This window comes from Nannobrachium achirus (assembly GCF_963921795.1).
Source record: "Nannobrachium achirus genome assembly, chromosome: 15".
Classification (NCBI taxonomy): Eukaryota; Metazoa; Chordata; class Actinopteri; order Myctophiformes; family Myctophidae; genus Nannobrachium; species Nannobrachium achirus.
The window spans coordinates 19,193,458-19,210,392 of record NC_137822.1 but is presented as its reverse complement, the minus strand read 5'-3'; the positions used below and the strand labels follow the sequence as shown (position 1 = coordinate 19,210,392).

Genomic DNA, 16,935 nt, shown 5'->3' with positions numbered 1-16,935 from the left:
AATTGAATTAATATATTGTTGGGGAAAAAAGGTGGTTTGTGTGTTTTGTAATAATGAAATCTACAAAGTAACTAGTAACAAGTTTTCATATAGGAGTAAAAGTACAATATTTACCTCTGAGGTGTAGTGGGTTAGAAGTGTTGAAAATTGTAAAAGAAAGTAAAAATACCTCACAATTCCTTACACCACTGCCCTTCAGACTTGAGACTTGGTGTAAACAAGAGGGATCAAATTACTCTAATGCAATCTTTGTCAACACTTTATTGCAATTGTAAACAATTTCTAAACGTATTTGAAATGATGGAAGATAGTACACGACATTGCTTGAAATCACCAATAAATATCAAATTGAGAATTACACAATTTTAAGCTAATTAAAATTGTGCTTTTAGCCTATCTAAAAACAAAACTTCTACAGCCAATTTCAGTGTTTATAAAGGGACTATGCTTGCTGTATAACCCACTCGGTTGCATGGATTAAAGTGCAGTTTTGGATCTTGCTACAGTATTTCTGTCTCAACATAAAGCCTTTAGCTAAAGATCTCATAAAACCTATGTTAGAAATAATGTGGGGCAATGCAACTATGAACAAAATTACATTTGAAAACCTGTAGAATGGTAAATGATAACACTAAAGAGGAAAGAAAAGTATTCCCCATATGCCACAACAGTACAGTAAAGCATAAAGCATATTGCTTTGGCCCCACTGAAGCCACCACCAATTTTAAAGTGATTTAAACATACACACAGACATATTTCTTAAGTTATGGGGGAGATAAGCAATTAGACAAATACAAAGGCCAATTCGCTTGACATCTCTAAGGCACCACAACAGTCTCAAACAGTACATAGAATTACACTAACGCATATTGAAATGACATTAGGTGGCAAGTGCGATTAGGCTTCTTTAATGGCCTTCTATAATTAACCTTTATTATTATTATTATTAAAGGCTTGGATTCATCATTTATATTCAAATTGCATATTCTAATCATAGTTTTTTGTCACAACTCTTTTGATGACAATTGCCTACAGTAATCAACTAAAAACATACAGTGTTCTACTATAACCTTACGAGGTAGGTATAGAGCTTGGTATAATGTGAATCGATCAGCATGGGGACATGATCAGTTTGCTAAACATTCTAGAAAGGATTAGCCACAAGGTAAGGTTGACTAGTCTATTGGTAAAAATGAACTGATTTCTTGGAGTTATCAAGTCTATAACGGGAGAGTGTTTTCTGCAGGTCGTTCAGTCCGAGTGTATCAAAGGGTGCGTTCGGAAATGCGCACCGGGTGTGTGCTCAGTGTAGTGAGTGCCTAAACCCAACCCTAATCCTAACCTCAGTAAAAGTATGCCTAAACCTAACCCTAGCCCTAACCTTAACCTCAATAAAACTATGCCTAAACCTAACCCTAACCACACCCGGTGCGCATTTCTGAATGCACCCTTTGATACGCTCGGACTGAACAACCTGCAAAAAAGGCTCTCTCGTCTATAACACATAACACTATTTAATAGTACATTTGTACAATACCCATATAAATAAAACATTTCCACATCTGTCCTGCAATTAAGCATATCGCTCACAATGCATACAGTAATTCAATGTCATCACAGTAATAAGAATAAAGAACAGTGCATTGTTATTTACATATTATGTTACTGTTGCTGCCTGGTACTGTCAGTGGTTACTGTAAGTGTGTGTTTATGCTTGATGGATATTACTTTTGCTATCTCAACATAAAAGCCCTGCCTCTAAAACACATAAGGGGAAATAATCCATGGTGTGTCAAAACAAGCAAGCTCTCCCCCCCTCACCATCACATGTGCCCAATGGACTCGAGAGAAACTTAATCTGTGGCCCTCTATACTGCATCAAGCTAGCAGTTAGTGTTAGTTACTCAAATAGCTACTGTTAGGCACTTTGTGCTCTTATGTTCAACAAATTATAATTTAGTGCAGAATATTTCAGAATCAGAATCAGTACAAGAAGGGCATACTTGTTCCCGACGAGTGAATACTACAGTGTGCTGTGGACTGCTGCTCACAATATGATCCATGTACTATACATCATCTGTACTTAGTTTTGGTAAGAGCACTAAAATGAGTTTTGGTAAGAGCACTAAATTAGTTTCCCCAAAAGACAGATGCGGAAGGAATCAGACTAACGCTATTTCTGAAATTAAGAAGAGGGTCAATGGCATTTACCTGCATCTACCCCACAAGACGTACAACCCTACTTGAGACTGTCAAACATATCACACAATATTATGTACACTCTTCCTTCTCACATATCAAAGTTCCCCTCTTAGTCTGGTATGTAGGTCCTCCTGGTCTACCTTTGCTTTCTGCCCATGCCAACGGTGGTGCGCCAGCAGGGCCACGTTCCGGGCTGAGATTGCGCTCATCTCCATGGCACTGGCTGCCCACTCAATAGCGTTAACATAGTAGAGCCGGTCGTGCAAGATGAAGGGAGGGGTCCTGCGGTGAGGTGGCCGATAAGCAGGGTAAGCCAACCACCGTGTCTCTGACACTGAATCCCAGGACAGGAACATCTGATGCATCTGCTCCTGGGACAGAGGCTGCGGAGAGAACACCTTCCACACCTTGGTGTGGCTGGCAGGGGGTCGCTTGTAGCCCTCGGGGATGTGGACAGGATCAAGGGAGCTCAGGCTGTTTATAACACAGCCCTTAGAGTCTGTGGTGAGGACATCAGACAATGTGACCTCTGAGGCTGGCTCTGTGGTCCCCAGGTAGGACACATTCAGCAGACCATGGACCAAAGTGGAGACAGTCTGGTGGAAACGCCCAGGGTAGTGAGAGGGGATTGGTGGAGAAAAGCCTGGAAAGGTGATGTCAGATTTGCCCTGGTGGAGGGGGGTGGCTATGACCACTATGTCATACAGGGAATGTGCAGAACCAGACTCCCCAACATAAGTGATCTCGTAGAAATTGGCCGTGGTGCCTGAGAATGTGAGAAGATAAGATGGGTTAGACTGCGAAGGATATGGTTTATATGGCAATATTTAACATTGACAAGAGTAGTGTGTACAGGGGAGAAAAATAAATAAACAGCCAAAATGACCAGCTCTATCAAACATATAATTCTCTGAATGTCTGTCTGTCTGTCTGTCTGTCTGTCTGTCTGTCTGTCTGTCCGACTGTATCTCCACGGTGGCTGGACCAATTGATCTGAATCTGCATGACCATTAGCATATGAACAGACCTGACATAACTGCAAAGCCCGTTTGTCACTTTCACAAATCGTATGCTGTATATCAATTTATCTATCTAATTTATCTATTCTGCATCTAGCATGAGGCATATCTATTCTGCATCTAGCATGAGGCAACATTTGTAACCAAAATCTTTGCTTCTGGGCCGGGGGTCCCCAGAAGAAAAAAATCAGATTGAGATGGGGTCTGCGGCCAAACAACACAATATCTTTTTGGGGGCCCTTGACATGACACAGTTGGAACCACTGATATATAGCATATGTTTTTCAGAAAACTTTTACAAGACCTGATTCAAGAATGCTGTGTCTGCTGGGAGGTGTATGTGCGTGTGTGTGTGTGTGTGTGTGTGCGCGCGCGCGCGTGCGTGCGTGCGTGCGTGTGTGTGTGTGTGCGTGCGTGTGTGTATGTACTTTCAACACATTTTCATGTTATATTGTTTTTATTATATTACAAATTGATGCTTTTTACATTTTGCTGGGTTCTCCAAAATGTCTTCTGTAATTTGAAGCACATCTTTGAACGGGTAGGACTAGTAAATTATATTTGAGAATCTCTTCCATACCTGACTTGGATGGCCTAACCTTGACGGTAATGGAAGTGACTTGGGCAGGGATGACCTCAGCTTTACTGTGGTATAGAAGTCCTGAGCACACCATTTTATTACCTCCATCCACAGCCCACAGACCTGGATCTGCTCCTGCCAGAGAGACAGCCCCTAGAGACAAGAAAACAAGACATTACAAGACAGTAATGAACAATCCAAATATTTGGGCTTAAATCAAATTAAAAACAAAAACAGAAATGAAAAACTTAGAAATAGAAACATTGCACACAGGATGAAGTAATCCAGTCTTGTTTATACTGTGAAACATACCCACAAACCCATTGATGCGGACACTCTGGCCATAGTTGACACGCATGACTGGGGCCACAATGTCATTGAGGAAAATCTGTGAAAAGCCCTCTGCCAACATGCTTTCTTCCACTGTCTGGTTTGCCAGGGTTAGAAAACCATCTCCACCCATAGCATGCAAGAGCTTCTCCACAGTGGAAAAGGAGTAGGAAAACTGCTGGTACTGGTAGATCCTGTGAAGAACAAACAAGATTGGGTCCATGTCCAACTAATGTCCAACAAACAGCATGGCTTCCATGTTGATCACAGACATCCCAGTTTACGATGTCACTAGGGCTGTCACAATTATTACTATAATCGTCTAATCGTGATTATTTGACATAATCGCGATTATTTTTCATAATCGTTTCCATGTTGAAAAACTTTCATATATTAAAAAAAAGAGTCAAAAATAGTGGAAATAGCAGATCTACAAGCTCACAACGCGTCGAGCTTGTAGATCGGCTATTTCCACTATCAATGTTCTTTTTTAAGTATAAAGTTGTCAAATATGTCAGTAATTTCTCTGTATATTTAGGTTATGTGTCATATCTATCATGTGCAACTTAAAAGCCTAAAAGCCAAACAGAAATGTAATTGTCATTGACAAAAACACAATTAAATCGTTAATCGCAATGATTTGAGGGACAAATAATCGTCATGTAAAATGTCATAATCGTGACAGCCCTAGATGTCAGAAATCTCTGAAGTCATTTACTATCACAAAAGTCTTCTCCACTTCACATTGGGCTACGTTTCAACTCACTTCACCCTCCACTGACTTCCAGTATAAAATAAATAATAAAGAGAAAGTATAAAATTCAGTGAGTTATTTCCTTGAAATGTAGCACTGACTGGGCAAGTGGCTTGTGGCAAGTGGCTTGTCAGATTAGCCACGGAAAGACACACAAACACTCTTGTAGACGGCCTGCCATTTCTAGGAGCCACGTCGTAAAAAATGAAAACCAAAATATTAAGATGGCCATCCAGAGTAAAAACGCTATGCTGTACTACAGCCTCACCTCATAAACTTGTCCAGAACACCCTCCACCCACATGTGCATGCGAAGGAAGTTGAATCCATAGCGCCAAAGCAGGCGCAAAAAGTTCACAATAAACCAGTCACTCTCTTCAAAGGTGATGGCCTTTCCATCAAAGATGGCCATTTTGGTAGGGACATCATTTCTCGGAGGAATTCCTTGTAAACAGAGGGAAGAGAGAGTGTTGAGCTCCACAAATAGGCCTACTACAGATTTGGCACATACATACAGTATGTCCCTATTTTCGGCCATGCCCCTTATCCTTAAACTTCTTTGCCTTTTTTTTACTATTTTGAAAAAACATTTTTACATACATAAAATAGCTGATCTACATAGACACGTAAGCTTGTAGATCAGCTATTTGAACTAATTAAAAACAATATATATATCATAGTAAATAAAATTAAAAAAAGATTTTAGAGAATTTGTATTACCTAATCTATCAATAAAATGCTTCATGTGCAGGTTTAAAGGATGAATAACAGAGCCCCCCGTCTCATATTCATAATCGCCTATCTTCACAGTGGCCAGTCTCCCGCCAACTGTGCCTGGCTCAAACACGTCAATCTTCACACCAGGTCCGAACTCCTGTCTCAGGAAGTATGCAGCTGCAGTGCCACCGATGCCAGCCCCAACAACAGCTTTAAAGAAGAGAAAGTGAAACAACACAGCAATCATTCTAACCACACCCTGTTATACAACACTTCATTTTATGATAAATAGCCAAAATAACTGATCTACAATGTAGTAGGCCTAACACGTTTTAACATTTGCAACTCCGTAGATCTATTTTTGCTATTTTTTGTAAATTTACAAAATGTCCTATAAATGACAAAAACAGGGATGCCAGGTTGACAGCATGGTTGAACGTGATTAAAACAGCTGTAACTGAATAAATTCCCTCGTTGTCTAATTCATACACTATATGAATTTGATAGTATACACACATCTAACCTTGATTGCTTGGATATAATGTGTGTGTAGGCTATACCATAACATTATATATTTGTATTTATTTATGTGGGCTGTGATCTACTGGAACTGGCTTACCTATCTTCTTGGGCTGGTCTCGTAGCTCTGGAGCGGAGGCTAGACTTCTTCTTCCAGTCTGACAAAGCCCCAGAAACAGCAAGGTCCTCAAGGACAGGGTTCTTACACTCATTGTGGACATTCAGTTGTTTACAAGAATGTGCATCTGTACATGCAGGAAAACACATACATTTATTATTAAACCAAATCATTACAGGACTATACGTTATACAAAAGTGACCAAGACTTTAGACTTTAGCCCTACCCTCCTCTGCCCCTTCAAACAAACCTAGCCCAGCCCAGCCCTACCCTCCCCTGCCCCTTCTTTGTATATACTTACTGTTTGTATTGACTTAATGTATTTTGTTCTTTCATTTTTTTACTGACTATATCTACTGCATAGTACTGTGTTCTATTCGTCTGTCATTCAATGTTATATGAGATACTTAAATGGTTTCCTGTGGAAATAAGCTTAGTCTTTTCTAGGATCTCCTTTTAGTAGACCTTGAACCAGTGAACTCAGTGAACAGTCATGAAACAGTCATGAAACTGTACCCTTTCCTATGCAAACTTCTAATAAAGTCTTCAATCAATCAATATAGTAGCCTATATACGTATTGACGGCAAAAGGCATAGGTCATGTTGTGTCTATGTTTGTACAACTGTCATAACACTCAAAAGTCTGGAGAACGTTCATTCCATAGGGATGTAAGAAGTTAACAGCGCAGTGCTCACCGTTTAAATTCCGACGAGGGTCGAGATTTGAAGTTGTACAGCAAAACAACGTTTGAAGCTGAGTGGTAACTATCTGTATGTGTGTCAAAGTCCTGGGTTGATCAAGGTAAAGCAGTAAACTGAGGCTGAATAACAATAACTTGACTGAGTGAGAACGTCTAGCAGCTGCAGTGCAGTGCAGTATGGATCAAACACTTCTGGTTTCAAGCTGTTGTCGGCCTTCACAATAAAGGTTTTGAAATGAGGAAGCAGTAGTTGTATTAATTACGTACACTAATTTATTGCCAAATTCTCTAGACTTAAAATAGAATATATGTGAAATAAGTAGTATATAAAATATGTGTACTCTATTAGCCTTGGATCAAGACTATCATTTATGTATTTTATTGATTTTATTTGCATATCTATGATAGCAAATGTCAAAATTGATGCAATGTCTATAAGTCTTGAGCCAAGAAGGCTACTACTCCATCATCTGTTAACTGACATTTAATTTAAGTCATATATTAAATAGTCACATCATGGAGGAAAAAAATAAGAAAATAATAATAATTATTACAAAATAAAATAATAATTAGTCTAAAATAAAACATTCCCCACAAAACGGAACCGGATGTTTAGTCAATTGCGGAAGAAAGACGGAAGTGATGTGATTATTGTTGAATGAAGCATGCTTTGCGTTGCAGGAGGTCACCTTAGGTATTATATCTTCTAATTGTAATGTAAAGAAACGCAGGAAACCCTAGAACTACACGGTCCCGTGCAGATAGACTGTACCTACCCCGCACGATCTGAGCTAAGCGTTTAACTGAGAGTATAAACAACACGACGGACAGCCATGGCAGAGGCACACCAGGCTCGCGTGCAGACAGTAGTGGAAGACATGGTCCAAAGCCTAGAAAGGGACCATATTCGCAAAATGCAAGTAAGTGCCCCCTCCCTCCCTCCTTTATTATTTTCAGTGGTGGTATCAGTGGCAATAAATAGGCCTACTGCAATGTAGAAATACTCTTTTAAAAGTACATTTTTACATTTACAAAGGTATTTAATTGGCATCAAAATGTACTTAAAGTACCAAAAGTAAAAGTACTTGTTTTGCAGAATGTCCAATTTAAAGTGTATAATAACAATCTTTTGTTTTCAAATAAATGTAGTGGGGTAAAAGTACAATATTTGGATCCGAGATGTAGTGGAGTAGAAGTAAAAGTATTGGAAAAGGGAAATACTCAAGTAAAGTACAAGTACCTCAACATTGTACTACTTACATTACTTGAGTAAATGTACTTGGTTACTTTAAACCACTGATTATTGTAAATATGTAATATTAATTTGTCGCACTATTATAAATCAAACGTACCGTGTGAATTTCAGGGTCGCATGTTCAGTTGCAGCGCGGAATGTTGTGAGCGCTCCTCGGATTCCATGACACAGGTGCACCACTGCATCGAGCGCTGCCACACGCCTCTGGCTCAAGCTCAGGGACTGGTCACACAGGAGTTAGAGAAGTTTCAGGTTTGTACACCTCTATTAACTCAGTCTCTCACTCTCACACACACTCTCACACTCACTCACTCACTCTCTCACTCTTTCTCACTCTCACTCTCTCTCTCTCTCACACACACACACACACACACACACACACGTTCTCTCTCACACACACACTCTCACACACTCTCTCACACACACACACACACACACACACACATTCTCTCTCACGCAGGCGCGCGCGCGCACACACACACACACACACACACACACACTCACACACTGTCTCTCCCTCTAGTTTTTATAGTTTTTGTCAATGAACATTTGAATAAAAACCTAATTTATGTTTGCCTTTTAGGATTTGTAATAAAAACGTGCACAGGGCAGACATGAAAAATAACTCGAAATGAATTACATGGCTTACAATACGTTCATGACACTGTGTGTGTGTGTGTGTGTGTGTGTGTGTGTGTGTGTGTGTGTGTGTGTGTGAGAGAGAGAGAGAGAGAGAGAGAGATCTCATGTCATTAGTAGAAGGCCTAATCTGTTTTGTATTGTTTTGCCCTCAGGACCGTCTGACTAGATGCACAATGCACTGCAGTGATAAGGCTAAAGACCTGTTTGATTCTGGGGCCAAGGAGCCAGCCGTACGAGCTCTGATGGACCAGTGTGTTGGTACCTGTGTGGATGACCACATTAACCTGATCCCCAGCATGACCCGCAGAATGAAAGAGAGCTTGGACTCTATACCACAGTGACGAGGGGACAACATGAAGCTTGTTGTTCATTATAAGAGGCCCTGGGCTCAGTCAACAGTATAACAAATAGGGTTAAGTAATTCAGTTAATTTGCACTGTAAATGCAGTAAGAGGACGATCACACCATAGTCTACCGGGGAAAGTAATAAATTAAAAAGTGAACCAAAAGGGAGCATGATATACACACAGGTCAGAGCTTGATGACTTCATTGAGGCTGATATTGCAGTGGTGGGAACTGGCATGCACTTCATAGATCACAAACTGAAACTATTTACTGTGAGTGACTACTACTACTGTAGTCTGAAGTTAGCTCTGGGCCATATGGACCAGAGCTAGTCTGAAGTATGTATTGAGACTGGGAGCTGAACTGTTGGTATATCTGTTCATGTACAATTTGCACCATTGGATTGCACATTGTTCATGAAATATAAGAGGGGCTTTTGTTTGAATGGTAAAGACATCAAAATCTTACTGAGATGTATACTAACAATACCTCGTACATTAATTTAATGTTGCATCTTTTTTTTGTATGAGACCTTAAATTGTCTGTAAACTGCTACATTTCATCAATACCTCTCAGCCTCAATTTCTGTACGCCATTGTCGGGTCTCTTTAATAATCGTATGCTGTTATACATGGAGATGTTCGATACGTGCTGTTTGTCTTTCCTCGTTCAGAACTGTTTCTTAAAAATAAATGCAAAATATAAGTAATTTTGCTTTACTGACAGCATTGTGAGCATACTAATCAGTTGGTGAGTGCACAAACCATTTGATCTTTGTGAGGACCGGAGTTTGAATCCAACTTCGTATTGCCACCCCCACACCATATTTACCGGTAAAAGGTTTGCTCGATATATTATGAGGAAATTAATTCACATATTGCTTTTATTGCATCAAATATTTGACAATAAAGCATATCCAGCAGTAATTCTATTATATACAATTAAGATCTCCATCATAGCAGCTTGAATAACAGCAGGCAAATTATTATACTGTATAAGAACCAGTGACTGACCACTTGAGATGTTAATGTCAAGGTCTGTTTGAATTGGTCCAGGAATATCATTCTATCCAATGTGATATTCCAGATGGGAAAATAATGCCTTGCTTTTGAATATCAAACATGTGAGACCAGTTTATTTTTTCCCTATACATTTATCTTTATCCCACAAGTTTGTTACTTTTTCACCTGGTATCTAATGTAATCCTGGGAACTACACTCCCTCTGCTAACCTGGGGAGACAACGGACTGACCTCATGCATCCTTCTGTGCCCATACCCCAACTAGGGTATGGGCACTGATGACACGGAGGAGACACAGTGTCCCTGGCGGGAATCGAACCCAGGACTTTAGCTGTGAGGTGAGCACTACCGACTGCGCCACCGTGCCCCCATTGAGAGAACAGTTTAGATTTTATCTAGACAATAAATTATTAAATACTGTTATGTCCAAGTAGAACAACATTTCATGGAAATAGTATGTATAGGAGGGCAATGGGAAAAGACAATAATTGAAGAGAATTAACCACAACCATGCAAGATTGATGAGATTGCCACAAGATGTTGACTGAGAGCTTATTCATCAAAGCTCTACACAAAGCATTGTAAATGCTCAGCTGTAAAGCTAAACAAAAAACAACCAGTAAGACTCCCTAATCGGGAGATAAGCGACCGTTGGTCGCTTATCTCCACAAATAGGCCAAAAGTTTGTTTTACCAATTATCAAGACATATGGGCAGTTGACAGTTTGCCATGGTTACTCATTGAAGTTGAATCTCCATATATGGAGATAACCTACGCATCACACTAAGTCTGACCTCACCAGCCCATATTTGGGCATGAGCAACTTATGTCTCCATATATGGAGATATGATGACATCACACAGTCCTCAGCCGATGATGTGGCGTGATGTCATACAATACACAAACGAGCCCTACAGTATAAAGGGGCAATTCTTGCCAGGAAAGAAGCATTTCTTCGACTCAGACCTTATCGCCAGGGTTGGCTTATAGCAGCTGTCGGTAGGACCATATATGGATTCTGTTAGTGTGGATCTCCTAACAGGGCATCATCTGGGATACAATCCCTTTTATGCCCATATATGGAGATCCCTAACAGAATCCCTTTCATGCCCATATATGGAGATCCCTAACAGAATCCCTTTTATGCCCATATATGGAGATCCTAACAGCATCCCTTTTATGCCCATATATGGAGATCACTAACAGCTAACAGAATCCCTTTTATGCCCATTACATATATGGAGATCCCTAACAGAATCCCTTTTATGCCCATATATGGAGATCCCTAACAGAATCCCTTTTATGCCCATATATGGAGATCCCTAACAGAATCCCTTTTATGCCCATATATGGAGATCCCTAACAGAATCCCTTTTATGCCCATATATGGAGATCCCTAACAGAATCCCTTTTATGCCCATATATGGAGATCCCTAACAGAATCCCTTGTATGCCCATATATGGAGATCCCTAACAGAATCCCTTTTATGCCCATATATGGAGATCCCTAACAGAATCCCTTTTATGCCCATATATTATGGAGAAATCCCTGCTCTGAGTATCTGACATCAGTGTGATGTCACCTGTTTATGCCCATATATGGAGATCCCTGCTCTGCGTATCTGGTTGCTATGGTAAACAGTTGGTTGCTAGGGTAAAAAAACATGGTTGCTATGGTAAACAGTTGGTTGCTAGGGTAAAACCATGGTTGCTAAGGTGGTTGCTAACATACACTAACAAACTAGCAACAACAGACTGTTGCCACAGCAACGTACACAAAGGTTTGTGTACACATGTGGTGTGATGTCATACTGATGCGGAGATATGAGCAGGGCAAAGGTGTGACGTGTGACGGACGGACGGACGGCCGGTGGAGGTTTTCATAGTAAACTGCTCCCTGACGGTCGCAATCAATACCAGTAAGACTCCCTAATCGGGAGATAAGCGACACAAATAGGCCAAAAGTTTGTTTTACCAATTATCAAGACATACGGGCAGTTGACAGTTTGCCATGGTTACTCATTGAAGTTGAATCTCCATATATGGAGATAACCTACGCATCACACTAAGTCTGACCTCACCAGCCCATATTTGGGCATGAGCAACTTATGTCTCCATATATGGAGATATGATGACAACACACAGTCCTCAGCCGATGATGTGGCGTGATGTCATACAATACACAAACGAGCCCTACAGTATAAAGGGGCAATTCTTGCCAGGAAAGAAGCATTTCTTCGACTCAGACCTTATCGCCAGGGTTGGCTTATAGCAGCTGTCGGTAGGACCATATATGGATTCTGTTAGTGTGGATCTCCTAACAGGGCATCATCTGGGATACAATCCCTTTTATGCCCATATATGGAGATCCCTAACAGAATCCCTTTCATGCCCATATATGGAGATCCTTAACAGAATCCCTTTTATGCCCATATATGGAGATCCCTAACAGAATCCCTTTTATGCCCATATATGGAGATCGCTAACAGCTAACAGAATCCCTTTTATGCCCATATATGGAGATCCCTAACAGAATCCCTTTTATGCCCATATATGGAGATCCCTAACAGAATCCCTTGTATGCCCATATATGGAGATCCCTAACAGAATCCCTTTTATGCCCATATATGGAGATCCCTAACAGAATCCCTTTTATGCCCATATATTATGGAGAAATCCCTGCTCTGAGTATCTGACATCAGTGTGATGTCACCTGTTTATGCCCATATATGGAGATCCCTGCTCTGCGTATCTGGTTGCTATGGTAAACAGTTGGTTGCTAGGGTAAAAAAACATGGTTGCTATGGTAAACAGTTGGTTGCTAGGGTAAACAGTTGGTTGCTAGGGTAAAACCATGGTTGCTAAGGTGGTTGCTAACGTACACTAACAGACCAACAACAACAGACTGTTGCCACAGCAACGTACACAAAGGTTTGTGTACACATGTGGTGTGATGTCATACTGAAGATATATGACATCACACCGTACACAAACAAAGGTGTGACGTGTGACGGACGGACGGACGGACGGACGGCCGGTGGAGGTTTTCATAGTAAACTGCTCCCTGACGGTCGCAACCAGTAAGACTCCCTAATCGGGAGATAAGCGACCGTTGGTCGCTTATCTCCACAAATAGGCCAAACGTTTGTTTTACCAATTATCAAGACATACGGGCAGTTGACAGTTTGCCATGGTTACTCATTGAAGTTGAATCTCCATATATGGAGATAACCTACGCATCACACTAAGTCTGACCTCACCAGCCCATATTTGGGCATGAGCAACTTATGTCTCCATATATGGAGATATGATGACATCACACAGTCCTCAGCCGATGATGTGGCGTGATGTCATACAATACACAAACGAGCCCTACAGTATAAAGGGGCAATTCTTGCCAGGAAAGAAGCATTTCTTCGACTCAGACCTTATCGCCAGGGTTGGCTTATAGCAGCTGTCGGTAGGACCATATATGGATTCTGTTAGTGTGGATCTCCTAACAGGGCATCATCTGGGATACAATCCCTTTTATGCCCATATATGGAGATCCCTAACAGAATCCCTTTCATGCCCATATATGGAGATCCCTAACAGAATCCCTTTTATGCCCATATATGGAGATCCCTAACAGCACCCCTTTTATGCCCATATATGAAGATCACTAACAGCTAACAGAATCCCTTTTATGCCCATATATGGAGATCCCTAACAGAATCCCTTTTATGCCCATATATGGAGATCCCTAACAGAATCCCTTTTATGCCCATATATGGAGATCCCTAACAGAATCCCTTTTATGCCCATATATGGAGATCCCTAACAGAATCCCTTTTATGCCCATATATGGAGATCCCTAACAGAATCCCTTTTATGCCCATATATGGAGATCCCTAACAGAATCCCTTGTATGCCCATATATGGAGATCCCTAACAGAATCCCTTTTATGCCCATATATGGAGATCCCTAACAGAATCCCTTTTATGCCCATATATTATGGAGAAATCCCTGCTCTGAGTATCTGACATCAGTGTGATGTCACCTGTTTATGCCCATATATGGAGATCCCTGCTCTGCGTATCTGGTTGCTATGGTAAACAGTTGGTTGCTAGGGTAAAAAAACATGGTTGCTATGGTAAACAGTTGGTTGCTAGGGTAAACAGTTGGTTGCTAGGGTAAAACCATGGTTGCTAAGGTGGTTGCTAACGTACACTAACAAACCAGCAACAACAGACTGTTGCCACAGCAACGTACACAAAGGTTTGTGTACACATGTGGTGTGATGTCATACTGATGCGGAGATATGAGCAGGGCAAAGGTGTGACGTGTGACGTGTGACGGACGGACGGCCGGTGGAGGTTTTCATAGTAAACTGCTCCCTGACGGTCGCAATTAAGCCCATATCTTGGAATCCCCATATATGGACTGTGTCAGCCTCATGTGGTCTATGATGTCATGGGCATCATCTGGGATACAATCCCTTTTATGCCCATATATGGAGATCCCTAACATAATCCCTTTCATGCCCATATATGGAGATCCCTAACAGAATCCCTTTTATGCCCATATATGGAGATCCCTAACAGCATCCCTTTTATGCCCATATATGGAGATCACTAACAGCTAACAGAATCCCTTTTATGCCCATATATGGAGATCCCTAACAGAATCCCTTGTATGCCCATATATGGAGATCCCTAACAGAATCCCTTTTATGCCCATATATGGAGATCCCTAACAGAATCCCTTTTATGCCCATATATGGAGATCCCTAACAGAATCCCTTTTATGCCCAGTTGGTTGCTAGGGTAAAAAAACATGGTTGCTATGGTAAACAGTTGGTTGCTAGGGTAAACAGTTGGTTGCTAGGGTAAAACCATGGTTGCTAAGGTGGTTGCTAACGTACACTAACAGACCAGCAACAACAGACTGTTGCCACAGCAACGTACACAAAGGTTTGTGTACACATGTGGTGTGATGTCATACTGAAGATATATGACATCACACCGTACACAAACAAAGGTGTGACGTGTGACGGACGGACGGACGGACGGACGGACGGACGGACGGCCGGTGGAGGTTTTCATAGTAAACTGCTCCCTGACGGTCGCAATAACCACCAGTAAGACTCCCTAATCGGGAGATAAGCGACCGTTGGTCGCTTATCTCCACAAATAGGCCAAAAGTTTGTTTTACCAATTATCAAGACATACGGGCAGTTGACAGTTTGCCATGGTTACTCATTGAAGTTGAATCTCCATATATGGAGACATAAGTTGCTCATACCATAGCAACCATGTTTTTTACAGGGCCTGGGATTGATGACATCAGAAATCTCCATATATGGGCATGAAAGGGATTTTGTTTCTGGAAATATGTCTGTGGGGTGCCACATTTGGAATAAAACACTTACATCACACATCTGGATATCCATACAGCCCATCTAGTTTGCCTGTGTCCATTTATGCCCATATATCTGATGACATTGGGACAATGATCTCCATATATGGGCATAAAACTTATGTTAATTAGTAAAGCCTGGGGATCTCCATATATGGGCATGAGGGGTACCCTAAAAGGGCATCATCTGGGAATAGCAAATATAGTTATCCTAGAAAGTGAAAATCTTACATCAAAGGCCATAACTACCTACCTACCACCATACTGCATTCCTCATTAAACTACCTACCAGTAAGATGCCTATAGGGAGAAAAGCAAAGGGCGAGGTTGCACCATTTCTTGGTCTTCTGGCCAGTGATGTATATCGGACCATTTAACCATATATGGAGACATCTGGTACCCAAAGATATTCACAGATATGGGCTTAATATTGATGACATAAGGGATCTCCATATATGGGCGTAAAAGGGATTTGGTTCCCCTGGCATCACAGGGATCTCCATATATGGGCATAAAATGGATTTGGTTACCCTGGCAACACGGGGATCTCCATATCTCCATATATGGGCATAAAAGGGATTTGGTTCCCCTGGCATCACAGGGATCTCCATATATGGGCATAAAAGGGATTTGGTTCCCCTGACATTACAGTGATGTCAGTGGCTGGTTCTACAGAGGGGATCTCCATTTATGGGCATAAAAGGGAATGTATGTATGATGATGTCAGATATCATAGACGTCATAGGACTTTCACATAACGAATAACTGAGTAAGCATGTAAACCCGTAAAATCTATATTTGGGCATGGCTGATTTATTACCTCATCATGATGACACGAGCAAACACAGCTGAATTGTATAAATGATCAGTGCAGAAACCAACAGAAGTATTTGACCAAGACTCTTCGATTTAAACATCAACAAAGGTGTGACGTTTGTTGATGGTCACAAAGGTGTGACGGACGGACGGACGGTGGAGGTTTTCATAGTAAACTGCTCCCTGACGGTCGCAACAACAAAATGTGACATAGCTGACATGTGCTGTACCCACTCCAACTGTATACTGTATGTTCCCCCTTTTCAACAGTTTTTATTATATTTTGACACTTGCGTTGGCAAAGTAAACGTATGTTTTCTCATGCCAATAAAAACCATATATGGAGACATCTGGTACCCAAAGATATTCACAGATATGGGCTTAATATTGATGACATAAGGGATCTCCATATATGGGCGTAAAAGGGATTTGGTTCCCCTGGCATCACAGGGATCTCCATATATGGGCATAAAATGGATTTGGTTACCCTGGCAACACGGGAATCTCCATATCTCCAT

General features: G+C 41.1%; 2 protein-coding genes across 2 annotated transcripts; one reads left to right on the top strand and one right to left on the bottom strand.

Moving 5' to 3' along the window:
* Positions 1 to 330: 330 nt before the first annotated feature.
* pcyox1 (prenylcysteine oxidase 1) lies at positions 331 to 7,116 on the bottom strand. Its single transcript, XM_080742987.1, has 7 exons — positions 6,935 to 7,116; positions 6,221 to 6,365; positions 5,605 to 5,811; positions 5,154 to 5,328; positions 4,114 to 4,325; positions 3,802 to 3,954; positions 331 to 2,968 (listed from the first exon to the last, which is right to left on the bottom strand). Exons 2-7 carry the CDS (start codon positions 6,339 to 6,341, stop codon positions 2,298 to 2,300), a joined length of 1,539 nt encoding a protein of 512 aa, XP_080599113.1. The 5' UTR covers positions 6,342 to 6,365; positions 6,935 to 7,116; the 3' UTR covers positions 331 to 2,297.
* A 491-nt stretch (positions 7,117 to 7,607) lies between these two features.
* fam136a (family with sequence similarity 136 member A) lies at positions 7,608 to 9,841 on the top strand. Its single transcript, XM_080743164.1, has 3 exons — positions 7,608 to 7,859; positions 8,306 to 8,446; positions 8,989 to 9,841. The coding sequence occupies exons 1-3, from the start codon at positions 7,773 to 7,775 to the stop codon at positions 9,175 to 9,177; spliced, it is 417 nt and encodes a 138-aa protein (XP_080599290.1). The 5' UTR covers positions 7,608 to 7,772; the 3' UTR covers positions 9,178 to 9,841.
* The last annotated feature ends 7,094 nt before the right edge of the window (positions 9,842 to 16,935 follow it).